Source organism: Lynx canadensis, chromosome B4, assembly GCF_007474595.2.
Source record: "Lynx canadensis isolate LIC74 chromosome B4, mLynCan4.pri.v2, whole genome shotgun sequence".
Classification (NCBI taxonomy): Eukaryota; Metazoa; Chordata; class Mammalia; order Carnivora; family Felidae; genus Lynx; species Lynx canadensis.
In genome coordinates this window covers 75,817,973-75,841,497 of record NC_044309.1, presented here as the reverse complement: position 1 = coordinate 75,841,497, position 23,525 = coordinate 75,817,973, and the positions used below count along the sequence as shown (strand labels likewise).

Genomic DNA, 23,525 nt, shown 5'->3' with positions numbered 1-23,525 from the left:
AACTTTCAGCCTCACACACTTTACTCCAGGAGCGAAGCAGAGCTAGAGCTAGAGTTAATAATCATGCACAGGTGATAAAGCCTCCATTAAAATCCCTAAAGTATGGTGATTTCAGGAGCTTCTGGGTTGGGGAACACATCCACATGCCGGGAGAGGGGCACACCCCAACTTCACAGGGACAGAAAAACTCCTGTGTTTGGGAACTTTCCAGACCCCACCTACGTAGCTCTTCACCTGGCTTTTCATCTGGCTGTTCATCTGTATCTTTTATCATATCCTCTGCCATCTAATAAACCAGTGAATATAAGTGTTTCCTGGATTCTGTGAGCTACTGAACCTGAGGAGTCGTGAAAACTGCTCATTTGCAGCCAGGTTGGACCAAAGTGTCAGTAACGTGGGGACCTTCTTGCCATTGGCATCTGAAGTAAGGGAATCTTGTGGGACTGAGGCCTTAACCTGTGGGATCAAACACTAACTCCTGGTAGGTGGTACCAGAACTTAATCGAATTGTAGGACATCTGCTAGTATCAGAGAATTGGTCAGTGTGGGAAAAACACCCATCATCTGGTTACAAAAGTGTTATGAGTAGCAGACTGTAAAAGAAAAAAGTTTTTCCTTTTCATAACTTTAATATTACTTAGTAGTAAAAAGGAACAAACTACTGATATAGTCAACAACTGATGAAACTCAAAAACACTACACTAGGTAAAAGAAGGCAGACACAAAACTATATTGTATTAATTTGTTTATATGAAATCTATAGAAAAAGTAAAACTCAAGAGACAAAGTAGATCAGTGTTTGCCTGGAACTGGGGTTGGGAGCAAGAACTGATTGTAAGCAGGTAATAAAGAACTTTCTGGGGTTAGAAAAATATTTTACAACAGGATTGTAGTGATAGCTGCAAAGCTGCATAAATTTACTGAAAAATAATCAAATTGCACATTTATAAAAGGTGATTTTTATGGTATTTAAATTATACCTCAATAAAACTGTTTTGATAAGGGCTTGGATGTTGCAGACTGTCAAATCACCATAAGTTTCTAGACACTCTCCATTTCTAAATATTTCTCCAATGCACAGAGAGATATCAGTCCGTACTCTGAGAAGCACTAATCTAACTGATTTCTGCCAGGATGGCTAAAAGGAACAATCAATAGTTGTAAGTGAAATTGACCTTAATTTAATTTAAGCCATTCCAAGTTTAACTCCACTAAATATTTCATTAAATAAGAAATTTACATGTATCACTGACAAAAGGAAAATGTTTTCATTCCACAATAGACCATGTTTCCATAACTCATTATAAAATGACACTTTGTGGAGCGCCTGGGTGGCTCAGTCGGTTAAGTGTCTGACTCTTGATTTCAGCTCAGGTCATGATCTCACGGTTCATGAGTTTGAGCCCTGTGTCAAGCTCTGCACTAACAGTGCAGAGTTTGCTTGGGATTCTCTCTCTTACGCCCCCTCTGTCCCTCCCCCCACCAAGAATAAATAAACTTTAAAAAATAATAAATAAAATGACTCTTTGTAAATGAGTATCACTAGAAAACAAAAACTACCATATTAGCTCTCTTTTTGATGTTTTAAAAGCTAAGTTTATAGAGTCAGTATAATTATTTGGACTAACAAAGCCCACAACAATCAAATTTTAAATATATAAATGAATACATGAAATAAAATTATATAAATATTTTGTACTTTTTTTATTCAAATAGATTATACATACAGATTTACTTCAGAGAAAGTCCTAACAACAAATAAGCTTTCTTTTGTTTCCAACTAAGTTTTAATTCAGGCTACGTTCAATCAAAATTTGTTAGCACTTAATACCTATGATATGGTCAAAAATCTAAATTCATTTTATAGTAATTAGATAGCAATTACAAAAAAGCAATGAATCTTTCTTCCAGTTCTGGAAAAACACAGACATGAATTAAACAAAGACTCTAGTTTTAACAAGGTCAAAGCAATCTGCTGAAGTTAACTTTTTAAGGAAAAATTAAATGCTAAACTTTTTAGAAGAAATTGTTTTATTTTAAAGTCTAGAGTCCTATTTTTACTATTGTATTTCTCATTTGTCGGAGGAAAACAGATACTCCATGTTTCCAGCATAACTAGGAAGAAAGCAAACTGAATCATGATGATTAAGAAGAAACAAACTTTGATTATAAAAACTTTTCAGTGGATAATCTCACTGCGTAAAACAGTTCAGTTTCCTTAGTAATCTAACCATTCCTTAGAACTCAGATTTCCTTTATATAGATTTACTATACAATGAAACTACAGCTTTCACAAACACAAGCAGCTCTGGTACATTATTTTCTTAGAAATAGGTTTTTGAACTACCAGGTCAAAATTAAGTTTAAAAGCATTTCCTTCATAGGGGTGCCTGGGTGGCTCAGTCAGTCGGTTAAGCATCTGACTTCGGCTTAAGTCACAATCTCACAGTTCGTAGGTTCAAGCCCCATGTCAGGCTCTGTGCTGACAACTCAGAGCTGGAACCTACTTCGGATTCTGTGTCTCCCTCTCTCTCTGCCCTTCCCCTGCTCTGTCTCTCAAAAATAAATAAACCCATTAAAATAAATAAAATTAAAAAATAAAAGCATTTCCTTCATATTCAACACATGACACTTGAATCTATAGCTTTGTTTTGAATTAAAGAACATTAAATTTAAAATTGGGGCGCCTGGATGGCTCAGTTGGTTAAGCGTCCGACTTCAGCTCAGGTCATGATCTCACAGTTCGTGGGTTCGAGCCCCACATTGGGCTCTGTTCTGACAGCTCGGAGCCTGGAGCCTGTTTCAGATTCTGTGTCTCCCTCTCTCTCTCTGCCCCTCTCCTGTTCATGCTCTGTCTCTGTCTCAAAAATAAAAAATAAACAGTAAAAAAAAAATTTTTTTTAATAAATAAATAAATTTAAAATTAAATTGAATGAGGCGGAAAAAAGCCAGGATAGCTACGGTCATTCTTTTAACAAATATATTCCAGTTATGTATAATAAATAGTTCTAGTGCTATTGTTAAATTTGTTCCTTTGCATTTTTCCAGCTCTTCTAAAAAAGTTGAAAAAGTGATTTTATGGAGTCTCTATTGTCTTTCCCCTTCTCATAACTATTCTTGGTATTTCTGATTCTCTGAATCTTATATTTTACTTTAGACAAGAAGCTAGAGTAATAATCCTGGAAGGAAAGCTAAAGAAGGAATCTAAAACTGGAAGCACTTACTCTTGCTTCATTTCCTGTCTCCAATGAAAGAATCAACTCATCAGATATAGAATATCCTGCAGTAAGTTATCTCCCACCATGCCCCCTAACATGTGTTCATACTCCAGAGAGTGCATTTCCTAGACGCAGTTGGCTTTCTGGCAAATATATCCCAATTTAATATAAAAGTAGAAAAGCAATTGTTATATGAGTTAATTCCCAAACTAGTAACACACAAAACTATACTCTAATATCTACAAATACTTAAAGAGACAACAGATTAAGTTGTGAATGTTGTATACTCTTCTAAAATTAATGGCAGTCAAGACAAGGAGATAAGTTATACCTATCAGTAGTATTGCATTGGGTGAGGGAAAATATGACCATTCAAAACACATTAAGAGAACCTTTTAAAAATATATATACCATTATTTCATAACTATGCTTTTAACAATTTATGCCCACATGTAATCTTACCCTTCTGGTTTTGTTTCCTAGACATTGTGATTTCTTTGATCTCAAAAAATACAGATGAAAAATATCCTTTTGCCTTGTCTGGGTTCTGACTGTAGTTCTCTCTGATTTAAAAGTAGGCAATGGAAGTCTGTAGTTGGAGATGATAAATACTAAATCCTGGTTATCTGAAATTCTGCTCACTAGCTGTTGATCTCCTTTCCTTCTCTTCTATCAACTTGTCAGGAAATATCATCGCAGACATTCATGTCTCTTTTTCCAGGGAGATTCTGGAGGGAAAACACACAAACACATTCACTGTTACAGTAACAGCCATCTGTACAAAATTTCTAACCGATACCACAGAATTTAGTTTGTATTTTTTCTAAAGAAAACTGGCTATTAAAAGTACTCTAGGAGCACTTAGGTGGCTCAGTTGGTAAAGCATCTGACTCTTGGTTTCAGCTCAGTTCATGATCTCACAGTTCATGAGTTCAAGCCCCACATCAGGCTCTGTGCTGAAATCGTGGAGCCTGCTTGGGATTCTGTCTCCCTCTCACTTTACCCTTAACCCTGCTCACTTTCTACTCGTTCTCTCAAAAACAAACATTAAAAAAAAAAAAAAAAAAAAAAAAGAATAGTACTCTAGAAAGAATGTAGCCATAAAAAGCAATATTTTAGTCTGTGAGAAACTTTAATCTTGGAGAAAGAGACAAACCAAAAAATAGACTCGTAACTATAGAAAACAAACTGATGGTTACCAGAGGGGAGGTGGGCATGGATAGGTGAAATAGGGGATGGGGATTAAGGAGCGCGCTTGTCATGAGCACTGGATGATGTATGGAATTGTTGAATCACTATATTGTACACCTGAAACTAATACAACACTGTATGTTAACTATACTGGAATTAAAGAAAAAGAAACTTTAATCTTAGAATCAGAACATCTCCTTAGTTCAGGAAAAAAAGTTGTCTAACTCTTATCTTTTGTATCTATCTCAAAAGTCTTATCCTCATCTCTGCTTCACAAACTAAAATATTATCTCTTGTCACTCCCTAAGACCTTTCTCATCACCTGCTCTTCCTGCCCAAATCAAGGATCTTTTTCTGCCTCTAGGATTTCCTCTATCTAACTTCTCTTCAGGCATCCCAGCTCAAATACAGCTGCAAGAAAACTGGGGAAGGGGGTGGGTGAATGGGGAAAGAACAAAGCAATTTTAATAAAAACTGAAACATCAAAATTTGGATTATTCCATAGTGCAAGAAGCTTCTATAAGTTGTAAAGATACAAAATGCTATTTTCTTCTGTATTACTTAACTTTAAAAAATACATGCCTAAGATTTTGGGGTAAAGAAAGCATGATGAGGATCAAAGAACTCTTACACCTAGACACATGATAGGAAAAACATTTTACATAATGCAACCCAAGAAGGAAATGAGAGCAACCCTCTGTGAAATACTCTCCAATGTGGAAGGAGGAGAAGGAAGGAATAAGTAGACAGCTGTGGTAAAGTTTAAAAAAATCCACCAAAAGTAAGAGCCTCTGTGGACACAGAGAACAGATTAGTGGTTACCTGCGGCAGAGGGGGTGGGAAAATGTGTGAAGGGGGTCAAAAGGTACAAATTTCTAGTTAAAAGATGCATAAGTCACAGGGAAGTAACATACAGCAAGATGACTAGTTCATACCATATTCCATATTTGAAAGTAGCTAGAAGAGTGGATCTTGAAAGTTCTTATCACAAGAAGAAAATTTTCGTACAGTGACAGATATTAACTGGACTAATTGTGGTGATCAATTTGCAATATATATAAGTACTGCGTTATTAGACTGTACACCTACAACTAGTATGTCATGTCACTTACATCCCAAGAGTAAGATTCTCTACAAACCACTATAGGACTTGAGGAAAGATAGGGTGAACCTCAGGAGCTTACTATCTTTCAGAGAATTGAGTCAAATTGGGAGAATCAGTCAAAGCCTGTGAAAGTACGTGGAATTTACCACTGGATAGAGTGGGCCTGAGAGAAAACATTTTATGAGATTTTAGAAGAAAGAACAGAATTTAGATCTACTGCAAAGGATTAAACTCTTCAATGGCAAGCTCTTCTTTACCCTCATGTCCTCAGCCTAAAGAAAAGAGGATGAAAGCAAAAGTCAACAACTAACTGTAGCTGATGAGCAGGGTTTGGTGGGGATAGGTCCCAAATAAGGTGGGAAACATATCAAAGATATTTTCATCCATACTCTGTAATTACAAACGAAAATTGTGAACACAGCTGTCCACATAAAACATAAAGAAGATAAAAAAAAACATAGTAACTATAAAATCTATAACAAAAGAGATAACAAGAGAGAGGAAATTACCATGCAGCAGAGGAAGAAACAAATCAGGGAAACAATATAACCCCCCAAAACCAAAAGCGGATTCTCCCTTGAATACTAAGTTGAATACTTCAAGAAATGGGATTCAATAAAATAAGAGCTAGAAAATAAATGATAAAAATAGAATGAGGGGTGCCTGGATGGCTCAGTCGGTTAAGTGTCCGACTTCGGCTCAGGTCATGATTTCACCGTTCATGGGTTCGAGCCCCATGTCAGGCTCTGTGCTGACGGGTCAGTCTGGAGCCTGCTTTGGATTCTGTGTCTCGCTGTCTCTCTGCCCCTCCCCTGCTCATGCTCTGTCTCTCAAAAATAAATAAACATTGAAAAAAATTTTTAAAAAAAGAATGAAAGAAAGTAGATTGCAAAACTAAAGAAAAACTAAAAATCAAAACAACACCATTATAGATCCAATAAGAAGTCAGAAACAGCAAGAAACAGAATAGTACAGATGAAAATCGGGGCGCCTGGCTGGTTTAGTCACAAGAACATGTGACTCCTGATCTCAGGGTCATGAGTTTGAGCCCCATGTTGGCTACAGGGATTCCTTAAATAAAACTTTCAAAAGTACAGATGAAAATAGAAAAAATGGAATGGAGCAAAGCCTTAAGAAGAAAAAAGAGATTGCAACTAGAAAACAATGTTAGAGGGGCTCCTGGGTGGCTCAGTTGGTTAAGCATCCGACTTCAGCTCAGGCAGGTCATGATCTCATGGTTCACGAGTTTGAGCCCTGTGTCGGGCTCTCTGCTGACAGTTCAGAGCCTGGAGCCTGCTTCAGATTTTGTGTCTTCCTCTCTCTCTGACCCTCCTCCACTCATGCTCTGTCTCTGTCTCTGTCTCTCTCAAAAATAAATAAATATTTAAAAATTAAAAAAAAGAAAAGAAAAGAATATTAGAGCACTAAAATGACCCAATCTAAGGATAATTAGGATCAATACAGGGACTACTCAGAAAATAAAGAACTCAATAAAGGAAACAAAAAAGCATTTACAGATAATATGCAAGAAAATTCCATTGAAATAAGGGATCTGAATCTGTCCACTCTCCACCTCCAATCTACCAGAAGAAATCCCATCTTTTCTACCTTTAAAATACATCACAATTGGAGCACCTGTGTGCTCAGTCAGTTAAACATCCGACTCTTGATTTCGGCTCAAGTCATGACCTCATGGTTTGTGAGTTCAAGCCCCACGTTGGGCTCTGTGCTGATAGCATGGAGCCTGCTTGGGATTCTCTCTCTCTTCCTTTCTCTCTGCCCCTCCCCTGATCAGGCTCTCTCTCTCTCTCTCAAATAGTTAAATTTAAAAATAAAATACACCAGAATTGAACCATTTCTCACTACCTCTCCTGCTATAGCCTCATCTAAGCCACAATCATTTCTCCCCTACACTGCTCTCATCAGGACTGTAACAGTCTCTTAACTGGCATCCCGAGTCTTCTATCATGCCACTCTCCAGCTTCCATTTCACTTTAGCTGCTTTTAAAATTTAAGACAAACTGTGTCTCAAATCTGCTGCTCAAAGCCCTCCAGCTGCTCCCCATTTCATTCAAAGTAAAAATCAGAGTCCTTACAGTAAGTAGCCTAAAAGGTCTTATCTGTTCTAGTACCCTGTCCCAATCCTCTCTTTATCTCTCTGACATAATTTCCTACTATTCTCTCCCTCCAGTACTCCATCTAGCCATACTGGCCTCTTTGTTGCCCCTTTTATATCCTAGATATGTTCTCACCTTCAGGCCCTTGAGGTTCTCCCTGTGTCAGGAATGTTCATCCCTAGATACCTATCTACATGAAATAGTTCCTCACCTCCTTCAGGTCTTTTCTCAAATGCTACCTTCTCTGTGGTTATTCATGAAAACCTACTGAACTTGGGGTAAGAAAAGCGAGAGTCCATGGCATTACTGCCTAAGGCTGTTCCCATTACCCCACATCAGTGGGAAAGTAGTTCTACCAAGGTGAGGAAAGCCATAAAAACTAGCAGCTTCACTCACAGAGAGGGCTGACTCCATTTGAGTCAAAGCACAGAACTCCACGCCCATCAGCATTGTCAGTAACAATGTGTATTCTTGGTGGCAAAGGGCCGAAGGATGCTGTCTTGGTTGGTACAAGCAATGGGCCAGCAGACTAGACAGAATTTAAAAGGGAAATCTGGAAACAAGACTATAAAGGATAAGTGCTCACATAGCCACACTAGAGAGACTAGAGAGGACCTACTAGGAGCCTGTACACACAGGAAGAAGAAACAGGAGAGGGCTCAGTGGAAAGTAAAAGTCTGAGCAGATTTTAAAAGGAGCTCCCTAACACACACAAAGATCTACTGGCACAGAGTGGTAGCCCTACTAGCTCACATGTGTTTAGCACAATCTTTGACAAATGGTTAACTGACCACTAAGCCATATGGATATAGGTGTGATTCCAGGAAAACACTCTTAAAAAAAATAAAAACAAAACAAAACAAAAACAACCCGAGCAGATATTACCAGCCACACACTGGGAAGAAACATTCCACAGATTTAGTCCTGACGATAAAACAAAAAAAAACTCCCAAAGGAAAAAACAAACCAGAATCCAAAGTTGCTACAATATATTATGTAAAATGTCTAGTTTCAACAAAAATTTATGAGACATGTAAAGATGCAGGAAAGTATGACCCAAACTGAAGAGGGAAATAAAACCTCTCATGGAACTGAAAATGTCCCTAAGTAGGACCAAATGCAAACTAAACAAAATCTTCCAACTACTTTAAAGAACTAAAGAAAAATATGAAGACAATGTCCCAAACAGGAAATATCAATAAAAAGATTGAATCATAAAAAAGAGACAAATAGAAACTCTAGAGATGAACACTGGAGTATAAGGGGGGAAAAAATCAGAAAACTTGATATCTAATCTGAAAAGAAAAGAATAAAGAAAATCAAAGCCCAGAGACCTATGGAACAACATCGAGTATAATATACACAACTTAGGAGTTCCAGAATTGGAGAGAAAGGACAGAAATAAGGACCAAAAACAATGCAAACTGATATATTTTTCAAAATTAATCTACAGACTCAAGAAGCTCAATGAACTACAACTACAATAAACACAGAGTTCCATACCTAGATATATAGTAAAACTGATGAAAGCCCAAAACAGAAAATCTTGAAAGAAGCAAGAAAAAACAAACTCATCATTTACCAGGAAACAACAATATAACTAGTTGCTGATTTCTCATTAGAAACAAGGAAAGTCAGAAGACAGTGAGTGAAATGACATATTCAAATGCTGAAAGAAAAAACTGTCAAGCAATAATTCTATATCTAGCAAAACCATCTTTTAAAAGTAAAGGTGGGCAATCAAGAAGAATGAAATCTTGCCATTTACAACAACGTGCATGGAACTAGAGTGTATTTGTTATGCTAAAGCAAAATAAGTCAGAGAAAGACAAATCATATGATTTCACTCATATAGGGAATTTAAGAAACAAAATAGATAAATATAGGGGAAGGGAAGCAAAAATTAGATAAAAACAGAGAGGAGACAAACCATAAGAGACTCCTAAATACAAAGAACAAACTGAGGGTTGCTGGTGAGGTGTTGGGTGGGGGGATGGGCTAAATGGGTGATGGGCATTAAGAATGACACTTGTTGAGATGAACACTGGGTGTTACATGTAAGTGATGAATCACTAAATTCTATTCCTGAAATCATTATTACACTATATGTTAACTTGGATTTTAAATAAATAAATAAATAAATAAATAAATAAAAAGTGAAGGTGGGAAGGGGTGCCTTGGGTGGCTCAGTCAGTTAAGTGTTAAGTGTTAAGTGTCTGACTTCAGGTCAGGTCATGATCTCACAGTTTGTGGGTTCGAGCCCTGAGTAGGGCTCTGAGCTGATAGCTCAGAGGCTGGACCTGCCTCTCTCCGCCCCTCCCCAACTTGTGTGCATGCTTACACCCTCTCCCTCTCTCTCAAAAGTAAATAAACATTTTTTAAAAATAAAAAAATAAAAGTGAAGCAAATGAGCACAAGAACAGGCAAAAACTATCTGGTGATAGCAATCAGAATAATGGTTACTTCTGGAGGGAGGGTGTCCCTTTGAGAACAAACATGAGGGAACTTTCTGAGAAGGCAAATGTTCTAGATCTTGATCCAGGTTGTCTTCACATGGGTGCATACATATGTAAAAATTCATTGAGCTTTATTTACTCTTAAGATTTGTGTATTTTACCATACATGAAACTCAAGAATCTAAAATTTCTCTTCTATAAAAACTAGAAGAAAAAAGCCAAAGAAAAAACCGACTGAGCCACCCAGGCGCCCTGGAATACCATATTATATTAATTAAAGTTTGAAATGTGGAGAAACTAGTAAAGAAAATTTTTAAATATTAAATCTGGATGTTTATATTAATTTGCTACTTCTTATCAGATAGTAAAGCAAATTCAAAATGGTCAGTCTTGGGGAGCTTGGGTGGCTCAGTTGGTTAAGCGACTGATTTTGGCTCAGGTCATGATCTCATGGTTTGTTGGTTTGAGCCCCGCATCGGGCTCTGTGCTGACAGCTCAGAGCCTGGAGCCTGCTTCAGATTCTGTCTCTCTCTCTCTCTGCCCTTCCCCCGCTCATGCTCTGTCTCTCTCTCTCTCTGTCAAAAATAAATAAACATTAAAAAAAATTAAAAGATACAAAACAGATGAACATAAGGGAAGGGAAGCAAAAATAATATAAAAACAGGGGCAGGCACAAAACATAAGAGACTCCTAAATATGGAGAACAAACAGAGGGTTGCTGGAGGGGTCATGGGAGGGGGGATGGGCTAAATGGGTAAGGGGCATTAAGGAATCTACTCCTGAAATCATTGTTGCACTATATGCTAACTAACTTGGATGTAAATTTAAAAAATAAATAAAATGGTAAAATAAATTATTTTTAAAAAGTGAAGGTGAGTATAAGTCTTTTTTTTTATTTTTTTTAATGTTTATTCACTTTTGAGAGAGAGAGAGAGAGAGAGAGAGAGAGAGAGAGAGAGAATGAGCAGGGGAGGGGCACAGAGAGGGAGACACAGAATCCGAAGCAGGCTCCAGGCTCTGAGCTGTCAGCACAGAGCCCTACACAGGGCTCGAACCCACAAACCGCGAGATCATGACCTGAGCTGAAGTCAGACACTTAATCGACTGAACTGTCCAGGTGCCCCCAAATCTGTTTTCTTAATAAATGTCTTTACTCATTGGCACTTTCTAATCAATACGCCACTCTAATTAAAAACTTTCCCATTATTGGGGCGCCTGGGTGGCGCAGTCGGTTAAGCGTCCGACTTCAGCCAGGTCACAATCTCGCGGTCCGTGAGTTTGAGCCCCGCGTCGGGCTCTGGGCTGATGGCTCAGAGCCTGGAGCCTGTTTCCGATTCTGTGTCTCCCTCTCTCTCTGCCCCTCCCCTGTTCATGCTCTGTCTCTCTCTGTCCCAAAAATAAATAAACGTTGAAAAAAAAAAAAAATTTAAAAAAAAAAACACTTTCCCATTATTATAAGGCCTAACCACCATAAGTTTTCTTTTGGAAAATGAAATTTTCATTTACAAAAACCAGTAAATTATGAAAAGCAATTTTTTTAATGTTTATTTTTGAGAGAGAGAGAGAGAGAGAGAGAGAGAGAGAGAGAGAGGGGGGGGAGGGGCAGAGAGAGAGGGAGACACAATCAGAAGCAGACTCTAGGCTCTGAGCTGTCAGCACAGAGCCCAAGGAGGGTCTTGAACCCAAACTGTAAGATCATGACCTGAGCGAAAGTCAGACGCTTAATAAACTGAGTCACCAAGGTGCCCCAAGAAAAACAGTAAATTCTTTTTTAAAAATTTTTTAACGTTTATTTATTTTTGAGAGAGAGAGACAGACGGAGTGAGAGAGGAGGAGGGGCAGAGAGGGAGACACAGAATCCAAAGCAGGCTCCAGGCTCTCAGCTGTCAGTACAGAGCCTGAAGTGGGCTTGACTCAGAAAGCGCGAGGTCATGACCTGAGCTGAAGTCAGACACTTAACCGACTGAGCCACCCAGGCGTCTCAAAATCAGTAAATTCTTTAAAAAAAATAAATAAATAGGGGTGTCTGGGTGACTCAGTTGGTTAAGTGTCTGACTTCAGCTCAGGTCATGATCTCACAGTTTTTGAGTTAGAGCCCTGCGTCAGGCTCTGTGCTGACAGCTCTGTCTGCTTCAGATTGTGTCTGTCTCTCTCTCTCTCTCTCTCTCTCTGCCCTTCCCCCGCTCATGCTCTCTCTGTCTCAAAAATAAATAAACACCAAAATAATAAATAAATAAATAAACAAACAAACAAACAAATAAATATCTCGATTTGGAACAACACAGAATTGGATATTGGAACAAAACAGGATTTCTGGAAATTTATTTTAAGTTTATTTATTTAAGTAATCCCTACACCCAATGTGGGGCTTGAACTCACAACTCCGAGATCAAGAGTCACATGTTCTTCCAACTGAGCCAGCCAGGCACCCCAAATTTCTGGAAATTTAAAATGCATTCTAGGGGCGCCTGGGTGGCTCAGTCGGTTAGGCATCCAACTTCGGCTCAGGTCATGATCTCACAGTTTGTGAGTTTGAGCCCCACATAGGGCTCTGTGCTGATAGCTCAGAGCCTGGAGCCTGCTTCAGATTCTGTGTCTCCCTCTCTCTCTGCCCCTCCCCTGCTCGTGCTCTGTCTGTGTGTGTCTCTCTCTGTCAAAAATAAATAAACATTAAAAATAAATTTAAAATAAAATAAAATGCATTCTAAGTGGAAAATCAGAAACCATGTGATACCACAACTTTTCTTTACTACTATTAAAAGACACAGGACCCTCCAAATTGCTTAACATTAGTCATCAGTGGCAGGTGTAAGTGTGGGAGTAGAGGGAACTCAAAAGGAGCAGAGTAGGAATACATATGTGTTTATCTCTTCCCATTTCACTGCTGGCTGGGTGGTTAGAGTTGTCTGTACCCTTTTCCTCATGCAGGTGGCTGTAACCCAAACCCAATCAAGCCAAATTATCCTCAGCTGTGTAAATTCTTCAATAATAGTTTTAAACAATACTGATCACTTCATCCTCACCCCCCTACACACGGAAATTCCATTCCTTCCGTCTCCCTAAAGCACAGATGTGCAAGCGGCTCAAGGGAATGGAGGCAACTATTAGGCAAAAACAAAACAAGGCAATTAAGAGCAACTTTATTCACTGATTTTAATCCTTAAAAGGAGATTCCATGCATATAGAAACAGGGATTTCTAATACCCCAACTTAAAAACTATATTAACTGATCAATTAATAAGTATTTAACGTGAATTATTATGTGCCCATACTTGAGATAAAAATTATGAAAGATGGACTATTGGGGCACCTGGGTGGATCAGTCAGTTAAGCATCCGACTTCAGCTCAGGTCATGATCTCACAGTTTGTGGGTTCGAGGCCCACATCAGGCTCTGTGCTGACAGCTCAGAGCCTGAAGCCTGCTTCAGATTCTGTGTCTCCCTCTCTCTCTGCCCCTCCCCTGCTCATGCTCTGTCTCTCTTTCTCTCTCTCTCGCAAACATAAAAAAATTAAAAAAAAAAACAACCAGAAACAACAAAAAAAGACAGACTGCAGTGCCTGGGTGGCTCAGTCGGTTGAGCATCCGACTTCAGCTCAGGTCATGATCTCAGTTTGTGGGTTCGAGCCCGCATCGGGCTCTGTGCTAACAGCTTGCTCAGAGCCTGCAGCCTGCTTCAGATTCTGTGTCTCCTTCTCTCTCTCTGCCCCTCCCCCGCTCATGCTCTGTCTCTCTCAAAAATAAATGTTAAAAAAAAAAAAAAGATGCACTATTATTCATCCTTAAAAAGGAAGGAAATTTGACACATGCTACAACATGCATAAGCCTTGCATTACAGTAAGTGAAATAAGTCAGCACAAAGAAACAAATATTGTGTGATTCTACTTATATAATATAAAATACTTAGATCAGTCAAATTCACAGAAAGAAGAATGATAGTTGTGGGGTGAGTATAATGGAGAATTAGTGCTTAATGGGTACAGTTTCAGTCGGAGATGATAAAGTTCTGGAGATGGATGGTGATGAGGGTTGCACAACAATGTGAATGTCCTTAATGTCACTGAAATATACATTTTAAAATGGTTAATATGGCCAATTTTATGTTATATGTATTTTACCATAATTTTTTAAAATTTTACTGCAATAAGAAAAAATATTATCAGAGAAAAAATTGGTTTCTTGACCCAGCCAATAATCTCTAGAAATACTGGTAAAGGAAAAAAAAACTAAAGTACAAATACCATTAGGAATTTAAAAGAAGAATCAGTATAGATCTCACAAACATTAAAAATGTAAGGCAAAAATACATACAATCTCATGTGAATTCATTTGAAAATTCAGGTAACAAATTTTTTTTAAGGTTTTTGAGTAATCTCTACACCCAACATGGGGCTTGAAATCATGACCCCAAGGATCAAGAGCTGCATGTTCTACCGACTGAGCCAGCCTGGTGTCCCAGGTAACAAATTTCTTGAAAACCAGACAGATACATGCAAAAAACAGAAAATCTAAATAGTCCTATAACTCAAAGTATTGAGATCCTAATTTAAAATACTCTCATACGGAAAAAAATCTCATCTCTCATCCACTGCTGGTAGGAGTGTAAACTGGTATAACTTCTTTGAAATACAGGCATTATTTTGTAAAGTAAAACATTTATCAACCCTATGATCCAGAAATTACATTCCAAAGTACCAAGAGAAATTCTTGCTCATGATACACCAGTAAACATGTGGAACTCACAACAGTAAGAAATAGAAACAGCCCACATGTCATCAATGGAAGAGTGAATCAATTTTGATGTATTCGCTAAATGAAGCAAGTCAATTAAAACTATGCAACAATATGGACATTAAAATTTTTTTAAAGAAAATCAATTCCCAGATTACAGCATGATCTTTTTTAAAAAATTCAAATATAATCAACACGAGACAATATATTATTAAGACACACATATATCTGATAAAATGACTGCAAAGATAGCACAAAGAGTAAAAAAACAAAAAAATTAGAACAGTATTTACCTTGAAAAGCAAGAGGACATTAGAAAGAAGAACATGTACAATATTATGAACATTCAATGTTAAACTTCTTAGGTTAAATGGTGGGGTTTTTTTTTTTAAGTTATTTATTTACTTAGAGAGAGAGAGGGAATGGGGGAGAGGCAGAGAAAGGGAGGGAGAGAGAGAGAGGATCCCAAGTAGGCCCACACTATCAGCACGGAGTCCGAAGCGGGGCTCCAACCCATGAACCATGAGATCATGACCTGAGCCAAAGTCAAGAGTTAGAGCTCAACTGACCAAGCCACCCAGGTGCCCCTACAATATTTTCAATAACCAAATACACACATAAACAAAATGATACAAATAAATACTAATAAAGTTTCTTAATTTAAAAGGCCACTGGGGAAATGAAGCCACTGGTTCTCACATATTGTTAAAGTATAAAAATCCATTTTGTAAAATCTACCAAGGCTAAACACGAGCATACCCTATGACCAGATGTCCCACTCATAAATGTATGCTCAACAAAAAATGCATGTATAAATGCACCAAAGACATGTACAAAAATGTTTAAAGCAGCATTATTTGTAACAGACCCAAACCAGAAACAAACCTAAACATACATCAATGACACACATCAATGAGAGAATGGATAAATTGTAATGTAGTCACAAAGTAGAACACTATATACCACAATGAAAAAGAACAAGCTACTGATATAACATGGATCAATTTCAAAAGCCATGCTAAGCAAAAAAAGTCAGATACAAAAGAGTACATGCTCTAGGATTCCATTTATATGAAGTTCATAAATGAGCAAAACTTCTAATATAGTGACAGAGGTCAGAAGAGTGATAGGAAAGAAATAGTAGTGGGAAAGAAACTGGTACTGTTTTATCATCATGATCTGAGTAATGGTTATATGGGTGTGTTCACTGTGTAAAAATTTAAGTTATACCCTTAAAGACTTTGCAGTTTGCTTTATATTACACATAGAAGTTTAACAAAAAGAAAAGAAAAAAAGGCATCCTTTTACCTCTTAACGTGACAAGTCAACTGATACTCTCCATCTCCTTTACAATGTACTAATACCCCTGGTTGAACACTGGTACATCTCTGCTCCCACTATACCACACCAAATCTGATCTATTTGTTTCCAAACCTACTTAATGTCAGTTTTGCCATAACTACAATTACATAATTATAATGAAATATTAAATACATTAACAAACTATGAATATTGAAAAAGTTGCTGTGAAAACTAAATTGAAGGTTCTGGAAGACTGATATAAATCGTTTGAAAAACTATCAAATTGGGGCGCCTGGGGTGGCTCAGTCGGTTAAGCGGCCGACTTCGGCTCAGGTCATGATCTCGCGGTCCGTGAGTTCGAGCCCCGCGTCGGGCCCTGTGCTGACAGCTCAGAGCCTGGAGCCTGTCTCAGATTCTGTGTCTCCCTCTCGCTGACCCTCCCCTGTTCATGCTCTGTCTCTGTCTCAAAAATAAATAAAACGTTAAAAAGAAAAGAAAAAAAAGAAAAACTATCAAATTAAGTGTGGATGAGACATATAAATAAGCTTGGAGAAAAATTAAAAATCTAGGAGGAGCCTATACTCATTGCTTCAAATCTCTAAGAATTCTCACTTCACATAGAAAAACTGTAATTGGAAGCTGCAAGCAATGCATCACAAGGTGTCATTAATGTCAAAAGGATGAAGAACTCTTAGCAGACTGATACTTAACACATCAAAAAATTGGTGTACATTTGTTTGTTTTAAGCTAAAATAAAATGCTTATGATATGTATGTATCATTTTTATTTCCTGCTTTAACCAACTTTTTCAAATAACAGTACACTATAGAAGATCAGATAGTGATGGATAAGAGGACTTCTATAATAAAAAAAAGTGCACAGATAACTTTGGGCAAACTACTACTACTACCTATTATTACATAAAGCAAAAATATTAACTATCAACAAGTCTACTTATTAAAATGGCAAAAAGAAAAATCTAATTGACCAAAGCTGGGACTACTGTTTTTAAAATATGCCTCTGCTGCTATATTAGCTATTATCATTAATCAAAAGGCCAGCATGGTTAATATTATGGAAGTCTTAGAAGAAAATGGCTGCTGAAAAGACCACCAGGGGCCCAAGAATCAAGGTCTGAGTATTACTGAACTGGAAAACAATGTTCTGAGTTCTCTTGATAGGAGAAATAGATAAGATGCTTTTGTTAAAACTTGCCTTGAAAGTTGTTAAAATAAAACACAAACAAAAATCAGACTTGAAAATTCCCTGAGCAGACAAAACCAGTCAGTCATATAAGCAGACCTTAATTTTTTTTTGTAAGACAAGCAAGGTTAACTTAACCTGGATCACTTCTTGGTTGTGCCCCTGAAAATCTTAAGCAAAACTTAAAACTGTTTCCCAAAATTGATATGATGTAGCCACTAACCAACTCCCTTGGAGAAAATTCTAATATTGCAACCAATCACTGTAAATAATAAACATTTACTGCCTTCACACTATATAAGCTGCTTTGTAACAAACAATATGCCTCTGAGCCTCATTCCATGTTTTGATCTGAGTGCTCCCAGTTTACAAGTTGTCTTTTTGGTATGTGCACAATAAACTTTTACTAATTACTACTCCGGTGATTTGTTGCTTTTACTTGTTTTTTATGAACTTTTGACAGTTAATGGGGTCAGCAGTGGGATCTTTAGCCAATGACTCCCTGTGACCGGTGAGCAAACCACATGCCAGTACCCACAGAGCACTGTGCACTCACTGCTTTTTTGCAGACTACAGAGCTCTTGGGTAAGTCTTTCTAGGATCTGAGCTCTACTCTTTGCATTCTGAGCTCTCCAAGTTTACTGTGCACACTTGCTTTCTGTCTCTGTTGAAGCTTCTTAGTAAGATACCCTTTAAGGGAAAAAAAAACGCATGATTCCTTGGGTTTTAGACAATGATAAACCTAGCAGGCTCCCGTAGGTTATTTGTTTCAGATATTCTAAAGGGTTCCAACTTGTCTAAATCTTCTTTTTCTTCTCCCTCCCTCTTACATGTATACCCACTATAGAACAGAATCTTGTGTCCTTCTGGAAAAATGGTTGGGCTTTACAAAGGATAATTTCGAATTGCAATGGCCACTTTGGGGAGCTATTTTTAAAAAAAGATGATCCCTCTTAAGGGTGCCCTTTAAAAGAGAGGATCCCAGGGGCACTTGGGTGTCTCAGCTGGTTAAATGTCTGACTCTTGATTTTACCTCCGGTCATGATCTCACAGTTTGTGGGATCTGCTTGGGATTCTCTCTCTTTATCTTTCTCTACCCCTCTCCTGCTCTCTCTCTCCCTCTCAAAAATAAGTAAGCTTTAAAAATAAATAAAAGAGGGGCGCCTGGGTGGCGCAGTCGGTTAAGCGTCCGACTTCAGCCAGGTCACGATCTCGCGGTCCGTGAGTTCGAGCCCCGCGTCGGGCTCTGGGCTGATGGCTCAGAGCCTGGAGCCTGTTTCCGATTCTGTGTCTCCCTCTCTCTCTGCCCCTCCCCTGTTCATGCTCTGTCTCTCTCTGTCCCAAAAATAAATAAACGTTGAAAAAAAAAAATTAAAAAAAAATAAATAAATAAATAAATAAAAGAGAATCTCAAATCTCTCAAAAACAAGGAAATGCATTCCTTGGTTTGCAGAGGCCTCCAGAAGACAGAATGACTCTAAAATAGTCTAAAAGATTCATTACAACAAGTCAATGAAAACTTATGACAAAAGCCCTGAGTCTAAAGATTTGAATGACCTTCCAATTAACCCATCTGTGCCTATCTTGATTCTCACAATCTATTTGATCTTTCGCCCTTTCCCTCAAACCTCCTAGGCTCCTAATGGTCTTGAGAGTAAAATCTTACCATGAACCAGTGGTCCAATCCAAAGCAGAATTTAAACCCTGGTTTGAAGCTGAGCTGCAAGCCATTATAAACCATTTTCCAGACCCAAAGAAGAATCAAACTAAATTTATAGGAAATTTTAAGATAATTCTTGGAGCTTATGACCTGGGCTCATGGATTTGTACCAATTCATTCACATGGTGCTAAGTTAAGGAGACACCCAAAGGTGGCTCCATGCAATAGGTTGGAAAGATCCTTCTAAAAACTTAGACGATCCCACCATGTATGCCTCAAAAGATGGAATAAAAAAGAGAGAGAAAATTAGGTCAACTGCTTCTTAAAGCTATACCCAGGGTTTTTCCTGTGAGAAATGATTGAGCCTTAATACAATCCTGTCACTAGAAAAGGAATAAATTAGTTGCAAACACTGGAATTCTTTTAGAAGAAATTTTTTTTTTTAATTTTTTTTTTTAATGCTTATTTATTTTTGAGACAGAGAGAGACAGAGCATGAACGGGGGAGGGTCAGAGAGAGAGGGAGACACAGAATCGGAAACAGGCTCCAGGCTCTGAGCAGGCAGCACAGAGCCCGACGCGGGGCTCGAACTCACAGACCGCGAGACCGTGACCTGGCTGAAGTCGGACGCTTAACCGACTGCGCCACCCAGGCGCCCCTAGAAGAAATATTTAGACAGCATCCTGGTCTTAGAGACCCTGACGCTAACTTCACCTGTCTGCTCATTTTATTAATGGGCTTCACCCTTGAGCTTAATGATTTATTAAGGAAACATAAATTAGAAGGGAAGATCCCTCTCCTTTCTGAGCCCCAACATTCTGCTGAGCATTTTGAAAGAGTTTTAGAACACAAAAAGTGTTAATCAAGCAAATAAACTCATGGCCCATGATTATAACAACTATAGAACTAACTTTAGAATTAACTTTGCCCCTGTTGACAAGCATATCTGTCAATACTGTAAACAGAAAGGACAACTATCTAAGAAGAGAGAACTCTCAACCTCCATTCAGATCTCCAGATAATAATCAACACTGATGAGGCTTTAAGGTACTGCCCAGTAAGCTACTCCCAGTAATTCCTATAAATCATTAGAGTAAAATGAAACCTGAAATAAATGGAGAAAAATGTACTGTGCCAGTAGACTCCTTCCACTTTAAACCTCCACCATGATACATCAAGAACTTCCTCGAAGTAATTAGGAGACCAAATATATTTTGTCTCTGGAGAAATAACCTTGGAATTTCCAGACTCAACAGACTCCAAAACATTATGTGTTCTATAAGCTCAAAATAATTGTCCTGAAGAGGCCAAACTCCATGATGAAGCAAATACTGTAGACCTCTCTGAAGCTTTTAATATCCTATGGACCTCTTCTTCCACAGATCTGGGAAAAATTCCAAAATTGCCCCCAATATTCCTTAAAACCCTAAGCCATACAAGGGCTCACCCCCATAACAGAAGATTTAATAAATCAAGGACTACTTATTCCCTGGTACCAGTCCTTCCAACACTCCTATCCTACCCCCAAAAAAAGCCCCACAGCCAAGGATGGAGATCTGTACAAGATCTTAGAGCTATAAATAAAACTGTCATTCCAAGGCTTCCTGTAGTACCCAACCAAACGCTCTATTGTCAGACATTCCAACCAATTTTGAATCGTTCATGGTTGTAGATCTGCCTTCTTTAGCATCCCAGTAGATAAGGAAAGTCAGTATTTGTTTGGAAAAATCAACAATATACTTAACATAGTTATGCCTCCAGGAACCATTGAGGACCCTTCACATTTCCCACAAGTTCTACATCAGGATTTAAGTACATTGTCATTTCCAAAAAATTCTATCCTGATTCAATATGTAGATGATTTACTTCTTTGCTCTTCATCCACACAAAACTGAAATTGACTCAAAACATCTACTGCAACAGCTAGCTTAAAAGGCCATAAGGCCTCCTGAGATAAACTTCAGTTTTCATAAGAAAAAGTACATTACCTTGGTTCTGATTTATCAGCAAAGGAATCTTTCTGTTTACAGAAAGAGTAAGTACCATCCAAAATTTCTTCAGATCTATAACAAAGAGACAACTTAGAGGCCTCCTTGGACTTGCAGGATACTGTCAATCCTGGGTCCTTTAGTTTTTCCTTATTGGCCTCTCCACCCTATGAACTGACTAAAAGGAACTCTCAGGAACCACTTCCTTAGGAAACAAAATATGAGGAAGCGTTTATTAAAATCAAACAAGCCTTACAAAATCCTTCTGCACTGGGTTCCCTGACTATATACCAAACATTTTACACTGTTCATGAACGTTGACACTGGGAGTCCTTACACAAGAACATGGAAGAAAAAAATAGACCTGCAAATTATAGTTTACAATTGGACCCAGCAGCCAGGGCACATTCAAATTGGTCACAGGCAGTTGCTGCAGCTGCTAAAATTGTAGAATCCTCTTCAGAACTTGTTCAAAGAAGTATTTTAAATCCGCAAGTTCCTCCTAATATACAAATTTTAACTGAGCGAACCCAGCATTTCTTAGCTAGTAGACTAACATGAGATTCTATTCCTGTCTCCTTCAAATCTGTGCATTCTTCCTTGCAACTCCTTAAATCTTGCTACCCTTCTACCCTTACCCCAAAAAGAAGAAAACTCATAATTGCACCAAATTGGTCTCTCAAAATCTGACTCCTAGATTAAATTTACAAGAAACTCCATTAACCAGTCCAGATTTAGTACTCTTAACATTGATGGCTCTTATGCCAAAAATTCTGAAGGGAAATATGAAGCTGGATATACTGCAACTGCTCAATATGAATTATTAGGAAGAGAAGTCCTTGGGGTGCCTGGGTGGCTCAGTGGATTAAGTGTCCAACTCTTGATCTCAGGGTCATGAATTTAAGCCCTGCACTGGACTCCACACTGGGTGTGAAGCATACTTTAAAAAAAAAGAAAGAGGAGTCTTTCCTCAATTTAACTCAGCCCAACCTGCAGAATTATTTGTCCTCAAATGAGCATGTAAACTAGCAAAAAGAAAAACTGCAAATATTTACAATGATAGGAGATATGCTTTTGGAGGAGTCCAAGATTTTATTTAGCATGCTCTGAAAACAGGATTTTTAACATCAAATGACACACCTATAAAAACAGGAACCTCAGGTTGCTGATTTCCTCTTGGCACTGTTATTACCCTCACAAATCGCATTATCAAAACTGAGGCTCGTACCCACTAATCAGACCCTGAATATCAGAGAAATGTTATGGCTAACTTTCATGCTAAAGCTGTTAATTCAAGAAATTCCTAATGTACCAAAACTCTATAATTTAAATAAATGTTCTAAAAAGATCCAAATCACATTATTCATGACAATTTGTGTAACAGACAAAAAATTGTGTCAGATAATAGAAAACAAAAGTGGCACCACAAAGGATGCAAGTTCCATGAAAAAAGAAAACCCTGGGAAGGCCCAAACGACTGTCCAGTGCTTCCTGAATCTCTCAAACAGCCACTCTTATGAGCACTGCACATGACTACCCACCATGGAATTGACAAAATGACCCAAATTATGAAAACTATTGGTGAGGTGACTGTTCTAAATCGGCACAACAGGTTTATAATCTGTGTTTAACCTGTCAGTCATATAACTCTATTAAAACTATTAAAGTAGCTTTGGGGAATTGCTCTCCCACCATCCAGACCATCAGAACATCTACAACTGGACTTCATTCAATTGCCTCCTTCTATGGGTTATCAATATGTACCTGTCATGACATGTCTATTTTCTAGATGGGTCAAAGCTTTCCATCGTTGGAAAGCTCATGCCACTACAGGAGGAAAGAATTCATTAGAAAATGTTTTCCATTATGGGGAATTCCAGGTAAAACTTCACGGCTTATGAGTTCAAGCCCTTATGTGGGGCTCTGTGCTGACAGCACAGAGCCTGCAGCCTGCTTCGGATTCTGTGTCTCCCTCCCTCTCTGCCCCTCCCCCACTCGCGTCTCTCACAACCAAATAAACATTTTAAAACACACACACACACACACACACACACACACACACACACACACAAAAGAAAGAAAAAAAAACCTTACTTTCAACAGGTCAAGGAAGCTCTTAAACACCCTCCACATGAGAGGACTTTGTACTCCATACTTTGGAACTTGGACAGTGGGTGTTTTGGAAGAGACATCAATGAAAAATAGCAACTGAACCTCAATGGAAACTTCTCCTACAGCAGTTAAATTACAGGGTATTGAACATGGGTCCATGACTCTCAACTAAATAGAGTTCCCCCAGACACTGGAACTTGTAAACCTACAGCTGCCTAAAAATGAAAGATTTCCAAGAAAAAGTCTTCCCCTGCAGCAAACAACAGTATGGTATAGATAGTTTCTGTCCCAAATCACAGAACATTCAGCAGAATTCCTCATTCACTTCTAGGACTTGATTTATAACAATTGTTGTATATTACTGTCTTGAAAATTAATTGTAAATATTTAAACTTAGGTTTCTCTTTGCATTGGAAATTTCCTCCACCCACAGTAAACACCCA

General features: G+C 38.1%; 1 protein-coding gene across 1 annotated transcript in view; it reads right to left on the bottom strand.

The window, feature by feature from the left end:
• Window positions 1-2,953: 2,953 nt before the first annotated feature.
• The window catches only part of LOC115518698 (translation initiation factor IF-2-like), a 75,739-nt gene continuing 55,167 nt past the window's right edge, over window positions 2,954-23,525 (bottom strand). The window contains exon 3 of the mRNA XM_030322255.1: window positions 2,954-3,946. Within this exon, the coding sequence (XP_030178115.1) occupies window positions 3,899-3,946 (48 nt within the window). The 3' untranslated portion in view covers window positions 2,954-3,898. The remainder of the gene's footprint in view (window positions 3,947-23,525) is intronic.